The sequence below is a fragment of the Merops nubicus genome, unplaced genomic scaffold, assembly GCF_000691845.1.
Source record: "Merops nubicus isolate BGI_N331 unplaced genomic scaffold, ASM69184v1 scaffold14915, whole genome shotgun sequence".
NCBI lineage: Eukaryota > Metazoa > Chordata > Aves > Coraciiformes > Meropidae > Merops > Merops nubicus.
The window spans coordinates 4,099-22,965 of record NW_008610382.1 but is presented as its reverse complement, the minus strand read 5'-3'; the positions used below and the strand labels follow the sequence as shown (position 1 = coordinate 22,965).

At 39.8% G+C, this 18,867-nt stretch overlaps 1 protein-coding gene across 1 annotated transcript in view; it reads right to left on the bottom strand.

Moving 5' to 3' along the window:
• SLC1A1 (solute carrier family 1 (neuronal/epithelial high affinity glutamate transporter, system Xag), member 1) overlaps window positions 1-17,894 on the bottom strand; it is a gene marked incomplete at its 5' end in the record, with an annotated part of 20,149 nt that extends 2,255 nt beyond the window's left edge. The window contains 9 exons of the mRNA XM_008940905.1: window positions 879-1,013; window positions 1,533-1,727; window positions 2,711-2,833; window positions 8,409-8,516; window positions 10,624-10,808; window positions 12,179-12,286; window positions 14,165-14,207; window positions 15,905-16,019; window positions 17,802-17,894. Coding sequence (XP_008939153.1) covers window positions 879-1,013; window positions 1,533-1,727; window positions 2,711-2,833; window positions 8,409-8,516; window positions 10,624-10,808; window positions 12,179-12,286; window positions 14,165-14,207; window positions 15,905-16,019; window positions 17,802-17,894 — 1,105 coding nt within the window. The remainder of the gene's footprint in view (window positions 1-878; window positions 1,014-1,532; window positions 1,728-2,710; window positions 2,834-8,408; window positions 8,517-10,623; window positions 10,809-12,178; window positions 12,287-14,164; window positions 14,208-15,904; window positions 16,020-17,801) is intronic.
• Between the last annotated feature and the right edge of the window lie 973 nt (window positions 17,895-18,867).

Genomic DNA, 18,867 nt, shown 5'->3' with positions numbered 1-18,867 from the left:
CCAGTCAATAATGAGACAATACTGAATGCTGATGTCCTTCTGAACTCCAGAATACACCTTGTGATTCTTTGGGCTTTTGCAAAAGTATCAGGGAAACATTCTGGTGTAAGCTGAACAGAAAAGATTTCTGGTGAAAATGCTCCTCTGCCAGAAAGAGCTGCTTAACGGGACTGAGAGGTGCTCAGTCAGCTCTTAATGCATCTGAGGTGGGATGGTTGGGATCAGGCATCAGGAATGCTTTCTGAGTTTGCATGTGTGTGCTTGTTGATCAAGGGGCTGGGTCTTTAAACAACTCTTGGTGAGGAACAGCCCTAGCAAGATAATTCTGGCAGCACAGACCCACGTACAGCCCACCATGTCTGCGCATGCTGTCCAGAACCAGCTTTGCTTAGTTCATGCTGTATTCCTCTGCCTCCTCCACCAGTGTATGGATTTTATGTGCTTTGTGGAAATCAGCTGAGATGTTCTGCTTGCGGCTGCATTTGATTTCCAAGAATGGTGTATGAATTTAGCATAATATGCTGGCAGCTGACATGCAAGGAGAGGTACTCCTTGGTACTGTTACATTTCTTTTTCCTGAGTTTTATGCTTATGACTGATTAATGCTGTGGCCAGTATTTTAAGGTTGTTAGCACCTCTGGATGTGATGTTACTCACTGTCATCCCATGCAGTAGCACTTCTCAGAATTAAAGCCACTACTGTGTTCAACTCTATATCAAACAAGCGTGGCCATAAGAAGCATCTTTGTCCAGTTCCTGCAGCAGTGCTAAATGATTTTGTTGTTTTCTTTCTCAGACTCATATGCTCCCACACAACTTACGTAAATATTGGGGGAAAAAAAGGAAAAATGATTAAATATCAAGTGCCTTAAACTTACAGAAGCCAGTCAACTGCAATGATGAGAGTAACATCTTCTGCGGGCAGGCCGACGGCGCTCAGTACAATCACCATGGTGACAAGTCCGGCTTGGGGGACACCTGCAGCCCCGATGCTGGCTGCTGTAGCTGTGACACTAAATCCCAAAGAAAGCCCAGGAAAGGCATTCAGAATACATGCTGCTCACAGAAGCTCTATTTTCTGGTACAAATAGGCTTATTTCACTGCAAGAAAGAAGCCCAAATGTTCCAGTTTTCCCCTCGCAGAGCATCTGCTCAAAGTCTGGTGACAAGTTCATGAGACAGGTCATGTACAGATACTGTTATTGTTACACTTTGGAATAACAGGCATCACGTAACTAACAAGCAAACTGGACAGATCAGAGATAGAGGCTGGGTTGGATTTGCAGATCCTTGCAGTGGAAGAAGAATTGTCATTTACAGAATGATGCCGTACACCAGCTGCATGTCCTGGCCCACCCCACCTCCTCATCAGGTTGCACGGGCAAGGCCTCGACCCAAGAAGTGGGAATGCTTCTCTTACTTCTTGTGCTGTGAATGACAATTTCAGCTTCCCCATGGGGTAGCTGAAGTTAATGTACCATTCATTAAAAAAACCACCTCCAACGAAATGCATGTGGTGGCCTTAGTCTTACCTAATGGTAACTATCTGGCCAATATCCAGCTCTAAGTCATTCAGCTGTGCAATAAATACAGCTGCTACTGCTTCGTAAAGAGCCGTGCCGTCCATGTTGATGGTTGCTCCAACGGGAAGAACAAACCTGGTAATCCGTTTGTCAATCAAGTTTTTTTCCTCTGCACAGCGGAATGTGACAGGCAAAGTCGCTGAGCTGGCACACAGATAACACACAAAGTAAGCACAGGGAACAGCACACCCCTTCTCTTATCTTTCCTGTTCCTCAGAGCCTGATCTGCTCCAAGGCTCAAATGGAGACCTAAGTCAGGCAAGGGAGGCTGCACGATGAAAAGGCAAAGTAACTTCTGTTATCTCCTCTAATCATGGGAAAAAAATAGCAAAGTCTTAGTTATTCTCAGGAATAGGGAGGTGATCATGCCCCTGGACGTGGCACTCTGTGAGATGCACCTTGAGTACTGTGTCCAGTTTTGGGCACCACAGTAGAAAAAGGACATTGAGGTGCTGGAGTGTGTCCAGAGAAGGGCAACAAGGCTGGTGAGAGGTCTGGAAAACACGTCTTGTGAGGACCAGCTGAGGGAACTGGGGTTGTTTAGTCTGGAGAAGAGGAGACTGAGAGGAGACCTCTCTACAACTACCTGAAAGGAAGTTGTAGTGAGGCGGGTGTTGGTCTCTTCTCCCAGATTACTGATGACAGGACAAGAGGAAATGGCCTTGAGTTGTGTTAGGGGAGGTTTTAGTTTGATATTAGGAAAAATTTCTTCACTGAAAGAGTGGTTGGGCACTGGAATGGGCTGCCCAGGGAGGTGGTGAACCCTGGAGGTGTTCAAAAAATGAGATGTAGCACATGAGGCTATGGTCTAGTGGTTAGGGAGATGCTGGGATGAAGGCTGGACTTGATGATCCTAGAGGTCCTTTCCAACCATAGTGATTCAATGAATGGCAAAGAGCTGTCTCTGCCTGGGAGTGGCAGGCTCTCATCTGTAGATTGTGAGCGCAACCTGCAGTGCCCCTTTGGGTACTACAGAACTGGTGATGGAAGTGGTCTTCCAACCTCTGGGGGAACGAGCATTGCCCGGGTGAAATCAGGGTATGTAGCAAAGTAGCAATGCAATGACAGCACAAATTATGCAGTTACTACTAAGAACATTACAGAAAATAAATGGTTCTTTTGTTTACCTGGAAGAAATCATGAGGGCTGTCAGAAGTGCCTGAGCCATCCCCATGGCAAACCGAAAAGGATTTTTCCTTACTATTATTAAGTAGATCAGTGGCAGAATTATGGTGGAATGGATTGCAAGTCTGCAAAATAAAATAGACTAGTTAAACAACTGGATCCATCTCACTGCCTTGTTTTAGTAAGCTGGTTCTAACAGGTATCTCGTTCTGTCCTCAAGTACACTTATAAAACAATAAAAGTGACTTCAGTGACATCTATGTTCAAAATTTAGAGATTATACCACCTTAAAAAAATTGCAGACAATGCCGTTCTACATTTTTTTTTTGGAAGGGGAAAGGGAGAGATAATTCATTGTAACTCTTTCCAAAATAGAACAAGAATTAAGTAATATATTGGAAATAATTGTAAGCTGATGAAGATGAGAAAACTAAAGTAATAAATAATATTTAATGAGTATGCAGAGGGTGATTTGAAGTAATGCTAAAATGCTACACTGTCCTGCCAGATCCTTACAATACAGGCAAGAAAAAAACAGAAAAAAACAACCATATGATTTTTCTAAGTTTATCTGGCTTTACTATAGAACATGTTTTGGAATTAAAGGTAAATACGATTCCTACTCAGGGATAAATGAAGTCCAAATCTTTCTGCAGAAACTTCAAACATGATCCTATAAAAAAAGCTACACTTACTTTGTGGAAAACTCTGTAAGCTTATATCTACAATTAAAAGGCAGTGAGGTTATTTCACACTGTACAAATGAGATCTAAGTAGTGTCACCATCTTTAATGTTATATGATGCTGAAATACTGCCTTTTGAAACTCAATTTTAAAATTGAGTGTGTTGACATGAAAAGTCAGATTGTCCTCTTGACTTCAGCTGCTCAGGTGTACCTGCCTGGATATCAGGGCCAAGTGTCAGCTCCTGCACTTGGGCCACAACAACCCTATAGAATGCTCCAGGCTTGGGGAGGAGTGGCTGGAAAGCTGCCTGGCAGAAAAGGACCTGGGGGTGCTGGTAGAGACCTGTCTGACCATGAGCCAGCAGTGTGCCCAGGTGGCCAAGAAGGCCAATAGCATCCTGGCCTGTATGAGAAATTGTGTGACCAGCAGGAGTAGGGAGGTGATTGTGCCCCTGGACTCAGCACCAGTGAGGCCACATGTCAGATACTGTGTTCAGTTTTGGGGCCCTCACTACAAGAGAGACATTGAGGTGCTGCAGTGTGCCCAAAGAAGGTCAGTGAAGCTGGGGAAGGCTCTGGAGCACAAGTCTTATAAGGAGCAGCTGAGGGAAATCAGGTTGTTTAGCGTGGTGAAAAGGAGGCTCAGGGGTGACCTTATCACTCTTTACAACTACCTGAAAGGAGGTTGTGGTGAGGTTGGGGCTGGTCTGTTCCCCCAGGTAACAAGCGATAGGATAAAATGGCCTCAAGTTGACCAGGGGAAGTTTAGATTGGGTATTAGGAAAAAGTTTTTCATTGAAATGGTTATCAAACATTGGAACAGGCTGCCCAGGGAGGTGGGGAAGTCACCATCCCTGGACATGTTTAAAAGTGCAGAATATGATGGTTAGGGATGTGGTTTAGCAGTGGACTCAACAGTTAGGTGAATGGTTGGACTTGATCTTAAAGGTCTTTTCCAACCTAAACAATTCTATGATTCTGTGATTTCGGTGGGTTTCAGGGTCAAGTTCATATTCCAATTTGTGCATTAATTCCGAACACTGTGCATTAACCCTGAATGCATACGAATGCAGAGCTTTGTGGGCTTTAAGATTAGAGGTAAACAGCCTGCTATCTGTATATTTGAAATTAAGTGTATGCAAAGGGACTGTGAAATATTTCCTATGTTTTAAGGTCTCAAGCAATTACAGCAACCTCTGCTTGTTGTGAAAAAGAAACTATCATAGCCAAGAAACATAAAGCCCAGGACTGATGTCATGTATGACCCTGAGATTTTTATTCTGTCCTAACAAGCTGTTCTTGTGAATTTTACTGTGTTGTAATAGTGCTTTATAATTTCAGAACAGCTGATAAAGATAGCGATAAATCATGGTACCATTTGTTCTACCAAAAATAGGCAGTTAAGAGAGTAGTAGACATAGTATGGGAATTCACAACAGCACAAAAAATCACCAAGAAAACCCAACTATTTGCTTCCTTGGAAAAAATATAGTTTTAAAACCAAAAGGCATTAAGGTTTTCATTCTGTATGTGAACAAACGATATATTTGGTGAAATGTATATTTAGTGGAATGTAAATAAAAGCATTCAACATGTATTGATAAAATTTTGTAAAGAACTTTGGAAAGAAATCTAATAATTTATGCAATGGTGCCTGAGAACATAATGAATTCTGCAGAACATACAGAAAAAAATCTATAGTGGTACGGGAGTCCCTGGGTGTCTTAACAAAATGTTGATGAAAGTAAACATTTCATGTACATCTACATCTAGAAGCATACTGACTTCCCAATACCTATTCTGAAAAATTTAGATCTGCACTTTTTTAGTGGCAGCATGAACACTGTGTTACGCAAAATAAAGTATTTCTGCATATTTGCTTTTCTGCTACCCCATGCTACTACTGACTTTCATAAAACAAACTCAAAGTAATATTTATTTTCATGCACAAAATACAACTAACAAAAAGCAACAAATTTTTTATACTGAAAAGCATAATCAGCAACTGAAAAGAGAAATTCTAATATCATAGAATCATCGAATCGTCCAATTTCACACAGAAACTTGTCCCTCAGAATCCCAAACTCGCAATCCTTATGGTGTCCAGTGATGCAGCCGCCTTGCTGCTTTCAGAAGGGACAAAGGCACAGGCAAGACAGAGTCTGCTCCCTGCAGCTTCCTTCTGTTTTTTTCCCCCCATCTTAGGCCGAGTGCTCTGGCACTTGTATTATACCTTCTACTTTGATCTTCCCCCTCTGTGACTGCTAACATGGCAACCATTAAAAGTGAGAAGCAGAAGGTACTTAGTGGCCAGCTGCAGCAGAGCCACTGAGAGAAGTGTTTCTTCATGGTGACCCAAGTGGGACATAAAGACTGCGGTGTGCTGCAGATAGTGGTGGGTAGGGCTGGTATTACCTGGTAGGGCTAATGATGCGAAAGGTCCTGAGTAAGGGAGCTGGCAAGAAGGTGAGATAGAAGATGAGCTGGAGAGGGAAGTTAAAGGAAAGGAAGAGGAGGATAAGACCCACCAGACCTTATGCTCTTGCACATTTTTCTTGATAGGGCATACAATAAATATGTTTAAGATAACCTGTAATTCTCAGCATCAATATTAAATGGAGGATGACAGACAGCTACAGAAGATGCTGATGAACAGAACACGTTGCAAACAGACAAGGTCAAGCAAATAAAGATGAAAGCCAAAAAGACGGTGGGAACAGCAGTGTTTAAGAAACCAAACCAAAGAAAAAGCACAGCTTTCCCTCTTTGCTGAGAGGTGGGACAAAGGGTATTCTTGGAGGCTGGAAAACAAGCAGCTTTTCCCTAAAGCCTGTAGCCTTGTGTGTACATTGTTATCTTTGCTCCCATAATCTAATCATAACATGCTCTCCCTGATGGGTTGGTTTTGATGCTGTTAGCCCTTCTCCACAACACCTTGAGCATCGCCCACTGTAGGCCATCCCATAAGAGACAGAAATGATGCAGATATCTACCCTAGCACCCCTCAGGGAAAACTGTGGCATGTGAAAAGGATTTCAGTAGAACAGATACTTTTTCTATCCAAGGATGTAAAGGTGGACACCCTTACTATATACAGTATTTTTGATGGCAGCTAATAACCTACTTAAAATTGTTGTGCCTGTCAGACCCATGGTTATCAGCTAAATGGAAGACTATATATGGTGGTAGTTTTCTTTGCAATTGAAGCATTCTGGAGAAGGCAGTGTGTCTCCACACACATCTTAAGGAAGACGCCCTGTCCGAGTACAAATCATAACCATTAATAGCTAAACAGCCATAAAAGTTGTTTATTAGATCTAAAACTGTAAAGCTTCCTTATCTGATCTAAAACTGAAGTCAAAGGGCAGTAATAATCCAACCAACATATTCCTCCTCTGAGTTAACTGGAGTGCATAACATAGAAAATCTGCAGCAGTGACAGTGTCATTCTATAAATGATGTCTGTCTAACTTGTGGTCATGGTCTCATTTATAATTTACATAGAAAACATTTGTGTCCTGATTCATAGTCTCTTGGTAAAAATCACCTTTTGCATCCTTTAAAACCTTGATTTAATTTCCAGGTCTAAATGGCAGCTCACAAAAACTTGCATTATGCATTAGATAAACATAGCTTGCACTCTTCTCTGTAACATTTTGAGAAAGCAACGATTCAGTACTATTTCTGGAGCTGTAATTTTTACTTAGAAAGTCATTATATCTCAAACTACTTTTTAACAGATAGTCCAAACATACTGGGTTATGCGTAAAATAAAACAACAATTTTGAAATAAATATTATTATCTAGCAAAGATTAATGTAAAAAAAAAATCTTTCTTGACTACTTGTGGAGAAGTTTGTATTTAAGTCTAATATATTATCTTTCTCTCTGCTTGCTTGTCAGAAAGTGTGTGGATGACATTAGAAGAATAGAATGCATGTGCATGAAGTGGGGGGAAAGAAGCTCTTTAACAACTTTGAATCTAGTCTCTAGACAAAACGTGAATGAATCCGTAGTATACTGAAGGAATTACAGGAATGGGTGCTAAGGCCATGAACCAAGAGCGCCTAGGAGTTACGCTTCACTGAACTGGAAATAGAAATTTAACTGCATATAACTTATTTGGACTGCGATACCCATTTATCTATCAAAAGGGTTGTTTGTAGATAGTCTTCAGAGATACATAATGATCTAGTACCATAACCTACATCACTTCAGGTAGTTAATGCGGGACCCTTAAAAGGAGCAACCTAACTGCTGCGAGTGGTAACAGGCATCATTGTGCAGCTGTAACCTACTCCACCCCAGACTGTTCTACACAGCCAACAGTCTACAAAAAAAAGAGGCAAAAAAATGTCCTGATGCTTGGCTAAGTTACTGAGAGAGCAACTTTTGCAGCTTCATCAGCTACCTTTGCTGTGACAGAGTAAGTAACTAACAGAGCAACCTCCAGGGCTCCTCTCAGTGTCAGGAGGTGGGAGAGGATTAGTTCCCTCTTTGGTCTCACCTATCGGGCACTGCACTGACGATGCGTTTGCACTGGGCAGTGGAGCTGGGCCTGTGCTGGTACACCTTGGGCACACAGAGGCTCCAACCTAATTCAGATATCTGCGTATTTTCAATAGGCTGGCAACTCCCAATAAACCATAATTCACAACCTCACACTTTTCCAACTTCTAGTATCTAACAGAAACATTACTACTCTTAAAAATACAATGATGAATTCTGTTTTAGAACCAAGCTGAGAAGATGAAGCAATGAATACAAGAACAGCCTTTGCTCTTTGTTTTCTAGAATGCAAGGCAGTGACTTTTTAGAACAAAACATGTAAGCAGCAAAATGTGCATTCAGTGCATCCAACATCCTCACACACCCTCACTTTTAATTGTCACTTTTATTCTCAGAATCTTTATCTCTGACCTAGAAGAGGCTGAGTGTTTTGGATAACTGAGTTATAATCAAGTAAGCTCTAAAAACTGAACACATTTAACTTAATCTGTAAGAAATTACATACCCACTTAGTACTGTAGCCATATAAAGACCCAGTTTACGGAAGATTTCCCAGTCCTCAACTTCTATTATCTTCCCAGCAATTAAAAACACAATACCAATTGGCATATACCTGGAAAGCAAAAATAAAGCAATTAAAAAATGCATTCTCAGAAATAGTGTGCTCACCGTGGAATAATTTCTTGCACAATACAACTTTACAACAGATGGAAGATTAATTTTATATTTTATTACACAACTGAAGTTTTAAAATATTATATCTGAGTTAGTTATACAGTTATAGTTAGTTATAATAATTATTATAGTACAATTAGTTATTTTATAACTGACTTTATTAATGTGCAGAAGGATTACAATAGAGGTGATGAAAAAGATTAGAAAATCAGAGCAGATGTAACCTATACATAAACTAACAAGTACTGTATGACCTGGTGTCAAAGGATACATGGAAGTTGGGGAGTGGGCTTCACCCTACTGCAGCAGATGCTTATTCATGGCCATAAGCTTGGAGGTCAAAGTCTGCAGGGCTGAGACCAGTATCTGTGCATGGTGCAATCACACACAAATGGGAAAGGTCTCCTGTGCTCACAGCAGCTGCCTTGCAGCACTGGGGACTATATGCGGGTCACCCACATAGAATAAGAGCAAGTTCAGTATGTTGGGATAGTAGAGTCATCAATGTGTTGCTTGCTGGAGGGGTCCCTATCCCCCAGTAAGCTTACACAAGGCTCTGCTTTATAGACATGAATAGCTGCATGGGCTACTGCCTACAGAAAATTCAAGCTAAAAATCAGGACTTATGCTAGAGCTAGCTCCACTACATTCCTTTTGGCACTAGAGAACAGGCCGTTACAGGGACCAGTTGCCACTTCAGAGCTTTGAGTAGCATAAAGTATTTTGTGAATATATAAAATGTAACTATTCAAGAATGTATATTATACAATTATAACATGTGTGTGTGCTATCTCACAAATAAAACTGTACCTTGTCCTTGTGCAAAGCAGGGACTCAGTTCCTTCTGAGCCCTGAATCTGGTAAAAGCAGAAATAATTCCTCACACTGCCAGCATCAAGCTCTACCTTATTCAAGACAACAGCTCCCAGATCTGTAGAAACATAGAGAGCCTGTAGCCACGGCTTCAGACACATGCAAGACAATGGACAGTCAGCTTATGGGTAGGATCCTGTGTTGATGGCATGTGTTAACTCTGGAGTCTTGTTAGTGGTAATCTGCTGCAGAGTGAGGCACATATTTCATGGAGCTGTAATGCAGCTGAGAACAGAACCAGCTGCCTAGCACAGGACAAGTTGAAGAAACTAATTTACCTTTCTTTAAAGGCAGAAAGAAATGTGTAACTAAACCCTGGGTATGTTTAGTGTTTTACAGGTATCTCAGTGTGCTGGAGAGGAAGAAAAATCCATGGAAGGGCCAGATCTTATAAGCTATTGTTTGTGTGTAACATGCAGATACGAGCAGATTATTGTAGTAAATGGCAGAAGGCACTGAACTCGTAGGATCAAACTGGGAATGTACTGTGTGTACTTATAATCCTGACCCTGTAATTGTGGTCTACATGGACAAAAACTCTGTGAATAGCTGTGAAGTCCAACCAAACACTATCAGATGAGTTGTGACATTTTAAAATTGTTTTTCCTACCTGAGAATGAGAGAATATTGTAAGAATGTTATCCACAAAACCTATTAGCTAAAGGTAAATGATGCCAAGTTGTATCTTGCGTACCATTTTGTATTTTGCGTACCATTTTGGATTTTGCTCTGTCCTTTGGCTTGTATATTAGTTTATATTTCTAAAGGAACTTAGCTCCAAGGACAGCTATCCTGTGAACCTAATTGCTGTCAGGGAAAAGTATTCAGGACTGAGAATGGCATATGGGTGGTAATGCTCCTACAGCCCTCAGATCAGTAGTGCAGTTGTACTGGTTTGACATAAACCTTTAGCAAGAATGTCTGAAAATCTCAGGTTTCTTGTGTGCTGAGAGGATTGTTCCTTTAATATACAGTAAGTGGAAGCCTTCTCTCCAGTTACCTCAAAAGGATCAAATTCTGTAGAAGGGAAACTTTTTACCAGCCTTTCTTTTGAAGTTATGTGCTGTAAAGCACCATATAAAAGCAAACAGGAAATATGAGTCTGCTCCTACCCTTCAGTGACAAAACCGACTGAAAGAAGTAAGAAAATGCCAGCATGTCCGTGGACTTACCACATAATTATCTGAACTATTCTCATTGTAGCTTCGTTCAGTGCATTGAAAAAATCCACAAGGACTTGTCCTTTCTCTCCCATTTTCCCAATAACCACTCCAAAAACAAGACAAAAGACGATCAACCCCAGCACATTGATGCCATCAGAATACACGCCCACGATTTTGTATTCTTGGGTTTTGTTCTACAGATTAGATTCAAGAGAAGAAAGTTACTGTTTGAAAACACTGAACTTACTTTAAAGAGTTCTAAAATGAAAACACACTTAAATATTTCTTTGAAAAGACACAGAGCTCCTCACCAGTCACTGTGCTCCCTTCATGGCAGTATGAAGTGGGCAAATTCAGGAATGAAGGCAGAACTAAATAGTCTTTGAAAGCTTTGTATTTTAAACCTATGCAAGAATCTGACCAAACCCTAGCAGGAGATAAAGCACTCCTCAATTTATATTGCCCTTTCTGTAGACTTCTGACATGAAGTCTGGCAAGGTCTCAGTATCCACAGTCATGCCTCCAATATACTCAAGACTTACTCCCTACCGTGGGGAACAAAATACAGCTAACGTAGAATCTTTGTGGTTATTTCTGAGCAACCTGAGGGTTTACATCTGGATTTAAGATAAACAGACATTTGTGTAAGAACTGAGACAATGGCATCCAATTTTGCCCCAAGCTGTTCAACTGAAATCAGTAAAATTGCAGAATTTATAGCAGAATCGTACATACACAATATAAAAATAATACTAAATAGGATAAATAGGTATATGTGTGACATTCCTCTGAGTTTGTGCAGTATGAATATGTGAAAGAAGGCATGTAATTCATCATTATATACTGCTTCAGGATTTAATTCATGTTTTTTCATATAGCTCATGTTCCCATGCTTTCATTAGTATGACATGAAATTTGGAAGGAGTATAATAAAATGCATATTTATTTGGTATTGTTCACAGTTCTGTGTTTGTATTCTGTTAAATTCCTTTCTCCTCCTCCAGTTTAAGTCTAGGCTTTATAAACTATGACCACCCATAAGCTTTTCACACCTCTATTCAGAGGCTTGTTAAACATCTTCAGTTTTGTCGCTTTACATTTTTTTTTCAGAGTAACAAACACCTTCCGTTGTTTTGTTCTCCATTCAGAATAATTACTATGATTTTCTATTCCTTCCTTTCTGCAGTGCTTACAGTTATCTCATTGCTGCTCAGACATCCATGCTGATACATGTCTAGTCTTTCCACAGTGACTGCTTCCTTTAATTTCTCAATAAAAGGACAATTCATTAACATATGCATTTAATGGAGTATATCAGTGGATTACTTTCTCAAATAACCTATTATTTTTGGACTATTTAATTACCAGTGGAGTCGTCTGGTGTTCTTAAACCTACCTGAAGATCTTCATAATCACCTCTAGCATTTACTTATTAAGTTTTGTGCCCTATGTACCATTTCCTTCCCTTTCTCAATCACTAAGAACATCAACAAAACCAAATTTATTCTGTGTTGTCTCTCCCCACTTAATATGTTATTAAGGAATATAACAATAAAGGTCACACCTCTGAAGCCTCTGCTGTCGTGGCAGTTGTAACAGTTTCTTCTGTAAATGTGGAGCTGTTTTTATCCATGTCAGTTGTAGCTTTGACTTTTTCACGTTTGGTTTTATACTGAAGAAGTTTTTAAAAAAACAGAAGAGCTTATTTAGAAACATGAGGAAACTGAAGAATGGACAAAGACATAGCCTTTGCTCTGTAAAAGTAACAGAAAAAATGAACCAATCTGACCTGAAGGTAGCACAGACAAGCAAATACATTATTTCCCAATTCATGTGAGTCATTGCAGTTCCATACTTCAGCTGCTGTAGATCAAACAAGTGATTCACAGATAATATGCCATGAATTCTGCTCCCCAGGCTCTCAGGTGCCCTGTGGACCTGGTGCATTCTTGTGGGAATGACACACAGCTCCTGACAATGGCAAGGGGATTTTTTTGCTGGGACAGTCTGGAGAGAATTGGTGATAGCCACTGCAGGAAAGGTCTGTAGAACAGATGCACCTGACACAACCAGGCCCCTGGTAATATGATTAGCTCAAGTAATGCCATTTTATAAGGCAGCAGCCATTCTCTGTGGCTGAGCTGGTCATGTACATATTTGTTCCCTCTCTCCTCATTTTCAAGCCTTGAAGATCCTGTGCACCACATACACAAAACAGACTGATTTCTTCCTCTCCTTCCTGCTGGCCTCAAGGTTCCTGGGCATCAGGCCAATAACCCCCTTCCTTACCAGCCTGGAAGGTCCCGGGCACCCAGCTGACCCTGTGGTGTTGGTGACCCCACCACAGAAGAGGGAAGTGTGATGGCACCCAGAGCACTGTCTGTAAAACCAAGCAGTTACAAGTCCTGAGGGGAAACATGGATGGAATCTGCTGCTGGACAGTATGGCCAGGACCCCTTGGTGGCCAGGGACGCTTCCATGGCTGTGTGTTTTCTCTGAGGACTGAGGGAGTGATTCATACACTTTTATATGTTTCTCAAATCTAGATTATGATTGTTATGTTGATAGAGCAAGCCATGTGTTAAAATCTGACCCAATCTGCAGAGGGCCTAGGTGAATAGAAATCATGAACAAAGTGCTGCTATTATAAAATTGTACTGCAGTGATTCTGCTAACAGAAATCCTGTGCTACTCTGATTATAAATTCTGTGCTATACTAATCATAATATGGCGTTAAGAAAATAAAACTTTCATTGTAACTATGATTTAGTGTTGTCATCATTCTGCCAAGATTCCTAAAAGAACCCGTCTGTCCCCTTGGTGTCAGATGACAGTAATTAACCTGTGAAAGTAACTACATGTGGAAATTTTATGAACTGGAAATACATTCAGTGCTGTGCACAGAAGGACAGTTGACATCATTTCCTGGGAAAGGTTAGCTACCTTACCTACAAAACTCAGATAAATGGGTAGGCAAGCTTCTGGGCAAGACAAAAAAGGGAGGCAGAAAGCACCACAAAAAACAGTTGATATATTTACAGATCAAGATGACTGAATCTGAATTAAATCTGATAGGCAGTGGTTTTCTCTTTCATCTTGCAAATCTCACTTTTTCTGAAAGGTCTCAAATAGACTCTACCAGTTGGCAGACTCTCCCTTAATCATCAGGTCTGGCTATGGACACTAGATGTGAGACACGTCGGGGTGAGGGCTAAGTTACACAGATTTCATCAGACATTGATGGGTTTTAAGCACAAGGAAGTAGATCCTCATGACATGGTTCTTGTAACTCTGCCTGTGCCAAAAGGAAAAATTTTGCATTATACACAGCTTGGTTTCTGCACCCAGCTCCTAAACACTGCATTTTTGCAAGGGATGATACAGGACTTAATAGCTGATAATAGTATTTACCATAATGGAAATGAAACAAAGATGCCTTTAAAAAAAGTCTTTTTATGGGAGATTAAGGTAATCCTGGATTTCTTAGAAATACTTCTTACCTGACATAGTTTTGGGGCACATAAAAGAAGAATAAAATGTTTGAACTTACCTGTTGAAAACAGGCCTGGACAAGGTTTTCTGGGAACATATTCCTGTTAAAAAAGTACAGGCATTTCAGCATTATAGCATACTGAGAACAAGTTGTTTACACAAACAAAAAGATAGAATCTGCTGCTTGAAAAACAGATTGGGTTGTGTTCCTTTATCCAGAAAGCAGTGTATTTAGCACCATCAGATATAAAGTCCACAGAAATTAAGGGTTCAGGATTCCCAAGGATCAGCTGACTGTTTTCCTACTGTTGAACTTTTGGGATTGTTTTTCAGTATTTGATATTTGTTTGCAAGCTACTAAACTCAGTGGTTTGTTTTTTTTCCATGCTGCATCATCACCATCGTGTTCATAAGGAATACAGGCCACACCATTTTAAAAGTACTTTTCAAATACAGGCAAAACAAATTGCAGACCCCTCTGATAAACACTGTGCTCGAAGAATGAGATACTTGGTGTGCTCCATTGTAGTTTTGAATTCAGAGATTAATCCTGGCCGATGGAAGATTCTCGTGTGTTATTCCAAAGTAAAGAACAATTTCTGCACACTGAAAAATTAGAAAATTACTTCAGAAGCAGTGTAATACAGTTGTACACCTCTTTTCCAACTGCTGATTTAACATTCAAATGATTGCAGAAAAAATATTCATTAGTTATTTATTAAATACTCAGTTCAGCATGGGAAAAAGGAGCTTATATGTTGAAGCAGAACTCTTTATCTACCATCCAAATCTTTCACAAAATCCTGCCTTTGTTTTGCAAGTTTTTAAAGCATAATTTCTTCAAAGAGCTATTAAATAGGACAATGGCTTTTTCAAGGCAGATATGTACATATACGTATATATGCATGTGAATTTTTTACAGGTCTCAAGGAACTGTGTATTTGGAGTTGCATCTGCAAATAACAATCACATTTCCTGACATTAAAAAGTTCTGGTAAAGCCAATTTTAGGTATGTGGCTGTTGCTTCTTACATGATAGAATAAGTAAAAAATCTAGAAAAATAAAATAATGGTCGGGAATACACAGAAGAGAAAATAATTGCAGCTGGAGGAAAAAAAAAATCTAGAAATATTTCTGAGGGAACTACTTAGCCACTGTTGGAAATGCAGCCCATTTTTGTCATTTTTTTCTAATTCCTTAAACATGTCAGCTCTGAAAACCTGCTCAAGTCTTCTGTAGACTTTTCTAGGGATTGCCTTCTTCTAAGCACTTGAAGTATCTATAATTTTCCAGGATGCTGATGGGGAAAGTCACATTATAAGGTTGCCTTAGGTACCAGTGATGCAGCGAATTTGTGGATTGTGAACCATAAGAAGCCCTTGCATACTGCATCTGTTACTCTGCACCCTGTCTTGAGGACAGGAAACAACTGCAGTTTCAGGCGATGTCTGTGACAGATGACAGAGAAACTGCCAGTCAGTAACCTGACAATCATTCAACCCTCTCTGGGTACTGTCCTCATAACAGGTAAATCTTGTCAATCAAATCCCTCCTGTGAAGGAGGGAATTCTTAGTGTCATTTGTTTATTAACCAAAGTCTAAGGTGTAAAGGGACATATTTTTAACAATCTGCTTTGAATATACTATAAAATGCCTGACCTATTGGAATACAAGTTATTCTCTCATTTATCGAAACATTAGAAAGCATTTTTATTGTATTACATACACATCACAATTTTATTTGTATTTGTTCATACTTTGCAATAAGGATATGGAAGCTAAAAAAGAAAACCTCACCTAATCAGATCCAGCATGGCATCAACAGTGTTGACTTCTGGTGTACTACCCACTCTGTCAATCTCGTTTGCTGTTTGAGGCACTCCAGGTTTAATGGTCACAACTAAGACAATCCCTGCAGAAGGAAAACCAGAAGAGCTCACAGCAAGCAAAGGCATTGCTGTATCCCGCCTCAGTGCATCTCGTGTAGCTAAATTCTTTGCAAGCTAAACTCACTAGACACTTTCTCTGGGTGCTCATGCAGGGCTGCTCAGCAAAGAGAAGTCTACAGGTGTTATCCTTGAATGCGTGGGTTTCCCCAACACAGGAGCTACTCGCTGCCCCGCCACAGGACTTGGGCATTCTAGCTTTGTGGTTGCATGTGCGGTACTAAATCACTACTGCTCACCAAGAGGGTAAATTACTTCAGCTGGGATTCAGCTGAAGTGTTCTGCAACTTTTGCATGGTGATATTTTGAGTTTTGCTTTGCAGTTTACTGCTTCCCTTCTGCTGCTCTTCTTGTTACTAGCTAGCCTTCAGTTGTGAATACAAGTGCTTTGTCCTGTGACCTCGAAGTGCAACAGGATGCTTTGGTAAAGTTAGTTAGCAATAAAATTACTTAAGAGAAGGGCTTCAGAAACAGACTGAAATAAAAAACTATGGGCAAGAAATGCTAGTTTTGACCTTGTGAATACTAAAATCAAGTTTCCATTTATGTTAGCAGCTACATTTCAGGCATTTTTAGCATTATAAAATATATTAAGCCTTTCCAAATGCAGATATTTTAAATTTCATGTTCTCCCCAAATCCAAACAAATCTAAAGCAAATGAAAGTACTAAATGTCAGTGTATGGAGAAAGGGGCATTTGGCTGACCCCTCAAGCAGCCAGGAACAAGGCTTTCTAATGACAGCTGTGAGTAAAAGCAGAACTGAATTTGTCTAAATCTGCACAATCATAGTATCTTAGAATAACTTAGAATAGCAGAGACCTATAAAGATTACCTGGTTTAAGCCCTTTTTCAGGGCAAGGACAATTTCAAAGTTAGATACATATGAATGTTAGTCTTTATTTGCTCACTCTGCATTCATAGAAAATTCCCAGATGGCTGAGACAGGCTAAACAGTGTAACTGCACTGATATATTATTATCAGCGATACAACCTGTAGAAATTACTCTGGTCTTATATGTCTGTATGTGATTCTTTTTCTATTGTTAAATATTGCTTTACTTTAGAAGTAGGCTGCATACAATATACATTCTGTCCTGCAGATAAATAATTTTTTTTTTAATGGGTGATACCTAGGCACAGTATTCACTCAGGCTCAACAAAATACAAAGATAAGCCACAAACTACATGACATCTGACATAGGAAAGTTTAATTTTCTTATTTAAGAAGACAGGCTGAAGATGTTTGTTTAAGTAAATATGGAAGATTTCAAGGTTGCTTACAGGAAATTAAATTCCTGCAAGAGGAGTTGTGGTCTTTAGAGAAGTAGGAGTGAGCCTGGCAGTGACAAAGGGGACAAAAGCCTTTTAGGAAGTAAATGAACCAATGAAATGAATCTATCATTTTGCTATTGAGGAAATTCACTTTGTAGTTTAGGCTGGCCTTTGGTGTTCGTACAGCTTTCCCACTGCTGGTCACTGTTCACCTAAGCACACAGCTCCCAACCTTCCCTGACATGAAATTTATGACAAGGCTGCCCGTGGCTTCATACTGGATACAAATACATCCCAGCGGTGAACACCGCGACTGACTTCTCCCTCTGCCTGGCTACAAGTACGTCAAGTTGTTTGGTACAATTTCTATGTCTCCTCCCCATCCTGCCTTCAGAAATCAGTAATGTCACAGTGCTGTATACGTGTAATTATGAAGAACTGAGGACTTAAAAAAGTTACAGTATCACAGAGTACCTAGTATTACAGCAATGACCGTAGTGCAGAAATAATATATGACTGCTCGCAAACCAATTTTCCCAGAAACACTGGAATCCAAAGCAGCAACACCTGCAAAAAGAACCACAATAACAAAACAGTAAAAAATAATTTCAGAAGAAATTTGCTATTTTTGTAGACACAAGTATTTATTGTCTCTTATTTCTAAGCAGGAAATTTTTCTTTATCAAGGTATTTCTAAATACCTAATTGTCAGTTGTACTTCTGAAAAATATCTTGGCACACCAATATAATTTGGATCTACTTCTCTGCAAAAATCTGGTTTCCTTGGATTTTTCTAGGAAAAAGACAGTTGAGCTTTTCTGATTCCCTAATGTTCATGATGAATTATACTTCTCTGGTTTATGAAAGTGTGTTACAATTTATATCCATATTTCACTTAAATAAGAGCTTAACTTTCTTCATATCTGTAACATTTTGGCTGTCATGGGAAGGGAGCTGCTCAGTGTTGTTACCACAGGTTGCTCAAAGGCACAAATAGACAAGCAAGGCTCAGTCCTGGTGGGCCCACCTTCATTAACAGGTTTACTGGGGGTTTTCTTTGGTAGTGTTTTTTGGTTGGTTGGTTGGTTGGTTGGTTGGTTGGTTGTTTTTTGGTTTTTTGACTATAGCTTTTCTGAAATCTGGTCTGTTCTCACTTCTCTATGTGCACCTGTCTTTGCCAGGAATTGAGGGTATTTTTTGTTAACGAAGGTGGGGAAAGTGCTGAGGCAGATGTTACACTCAGGTAAATTTAACTACTGTATCAAACTGCTCAGGAAGTGCTTTTTGATTCTTTAGAGTTACAATTGTATCTGTACACATACAATTAAGTAACCTGGGTAAAATGACCATTGTGATTGTAAAACTTGGTTGTCTATAACCACGCTTGTTCATAATTCACTGCTATCTCCTTATTATACATTTGGGATCTGTTTATATTTTCATGTTTGAGTCTGATTATAAAAGACTGGCTATATTCCCTTGTATAGGAAAGCAAAAATACCATGAGGCTATTTAACCTCAGAGAAGCATGATTTTGTAG